The 2239-nt window shown below is 29.0% G+C and overlaps 1 protein-coding gene across 1 annotated transcript; it reads right to left on the bottom strand.

Moving 5' to 3' along the window:
• Positions 1 to 1221: 1221 nt before the first annotated feature.
• LOC120178945 lies at positions 1222 to 1719 on the bottom strand. The gene has a single exon (XM_039184701.1). It carries the CDS (start codon positions 1717 to 1719, stop codon positions 1222 to 1224), a length of 498 nt encoding a protein of 165 aa, XP_039040632.1.
• Between the last annotated feature and the right edge of the window lie 520 nt (positions 1720 to 2239).

Here is a 2239-nt window from a genome sequence, read left to right as displayed (position 1 = left end):
CTTCATGAAGACATCAGAAGATCCATTCATCTTCCCCATTCATTATTTATTTCATCTTAATTAAGAAAATAATTTCTTATGTCTAGAGCCAATTTTTTTACCACGTTACTTGGTCAATTTCATCGGATACATATAATATTTGATTGGACTTGCCTATATAACCCATTAACAAAACGTCATAACATATGTTAAAATTTAATATTAAATTTATGAGAAACTTGCCAATAAGGTTAATACTTTAAAAGTAGAAGGAAAAAAAAGCTAAAGAGAATAATAATAGCTTCTTTTTCATATGCTAAATAAAAGTGAAAATAGCATAATTTCGTACGGTTTGCTTTTTTGATTTTCTCAATCCTTTGAAAGTAAATGTTTTCATATTCGATAGTTAAAAGTGGGATTCTTACTTTATTCCTTGCGCTCAAGTTGGGAATTCAAGAGTCCCCTCAAATATAAAAGAAAATATTATTTTTTTAAATATATATATTATTAATAATATTTAAATAATTACATCTTATAATTTATGTCTTATATTAATTATACATGTTAATTTTAAAAAATATATTAGACAAAAAAAATGATCAAATTATTTTTAAAAGATGATTAATAGATTTATTTTGATAAATATAAAAAAATAAGAGATATAATATATATATATATATATATATATTATTTGTTGATTTTTTTAATAAAATATTTTGAGTATGACTATTTTTTTTCTGTCCTGATTTTCGTAGATAAATAACTCAATAAGAATTTTTTAAGTCTATAAAAACTTGAACACAAAATCATACTTAAACTACCACTTCAACTAACATATTTTAGATGGATGAAATATATATTATTAATAAAAAAATATTTTAGTAAATATTATTTTATAATTATTCTGAAAATTATGTCCAAACTACGGTGCTCATATCAATATTGACATTGGATGGAGTAATTTGAAAATTCGTGACCGATAAAATATGAATCATTTCCATTTGCCTAAAATCTAATTTTCAAAGCCACAGAGAAACAGATGGAAAATTCGAACATTTTCATGGGGGGAATTCTAAAATCATATAAAACACCAAAAGAAAAACGGCGTCATTTTACGAATTTTCTCCAACAGTCCCCATAGTTTTTCTTCTTCTTCTTCTGATTTTTACCCTCTACAATAACTTTCTGCCACCTATTTCAATTCTTACAAAAGCCACATCACCAGCTATTACTACAGGAAAGTTAAGACTTTAACAAGGTATAGTAATTAGCAGCCTCGTCTTCAAGTTCCCATAACCTATCACACAAAGCAAACCCATTTCCGCCATTGTCAAAACTTTGTTCAAACTCAAAAGCACCTTCTCTATTAGGAATCCCAAGCTCATCATCAGAAGCTTCAAGCAAATGCCGTATGACTTGCTCTTTATCATCCTGATTTCCACCGTCTGCGGCGCCGGTGGCGGTGTCGCTCGTCTCTGTTGTGGTTGAGGGCCTGGGGTTTTCTTGGTTAGCTTCTAAGGTAGCATTAGTTGTAGGGAAGATAAGTATGTCATCTAAAACGAAGTCGGAAGAGAGTTCCTGTTGTAAAGTGATGATTAGAGAAGACAAGTCCTGGTTTGGCTCGTCGTCTTCTACTTCGAGCAAAGAGAGGATGTGATTGTATGATTTATGGCGTTTTGTTTCTTCATCTGGGATCTGGGTTTCTTCTCTCTCGCGCTTCAACGGCGTCTGCTCGGCCATTAGGGAGGTTGAAGGAAACAAAGAGGAGAAAAAGTTTACGGGTAAGGGTGCGAGGAGAGAAGAGAAGGTGGAAAGAGTTATATAGAGGGAAAAGGAAAGTGGAGCTCACGGTCAAAATGACTTCATAAAACTAATAAAGCAAGCAACACTATTTTAATTTCTCAAAGCAGCTGAAAAAAAATTTATTCAAATAGGGCATTATCGAAATTATTTCGTGAAATAAAATGAATGTTACAATAAATCTGAAGATGTATTGGAGTTCACACGACTTATTATTTTTTACTATATAAATGTACAAAGACTAAATTATACAATTAATTATTCATATTTTTATGTTAGTCGTGTAAATATATAATATAAACTTTATATTTACTAAATATTCAATTTAAATTGGTATTACAAATATATTTGAAATTAATTTAATTATAAAACTGTTTTTATTTAAAATACACTAGATATTATCATAATGATATTATTTTGGACAACAATTTCAATTAGAAATTATGTAAGCATTCTTTAA

The sequence above is a fragment of the Hibiscus syriacus genome, unplaced genomic scaffold, assembly GCF_006381635.1.
Source record: "Hibiscus syriacus cultivar Baekdansim isolate YM2019G1 unplaced genomic scaffold, ASM638163v2 tig00112383_pilon, whole genome shotgun sequence".
NCBI classification, from domain to species: Eukaryota; Viridiplantae; Streptophyta; class Magnoliopsida; order Malvales; family Malvaceae; genus Hibiscus; species Hibiscus syriacus.
Note: the sequence above shows the minus strand (reverse complement) of the source record. Positions and strands in the feature narration are given on the sequence as shown.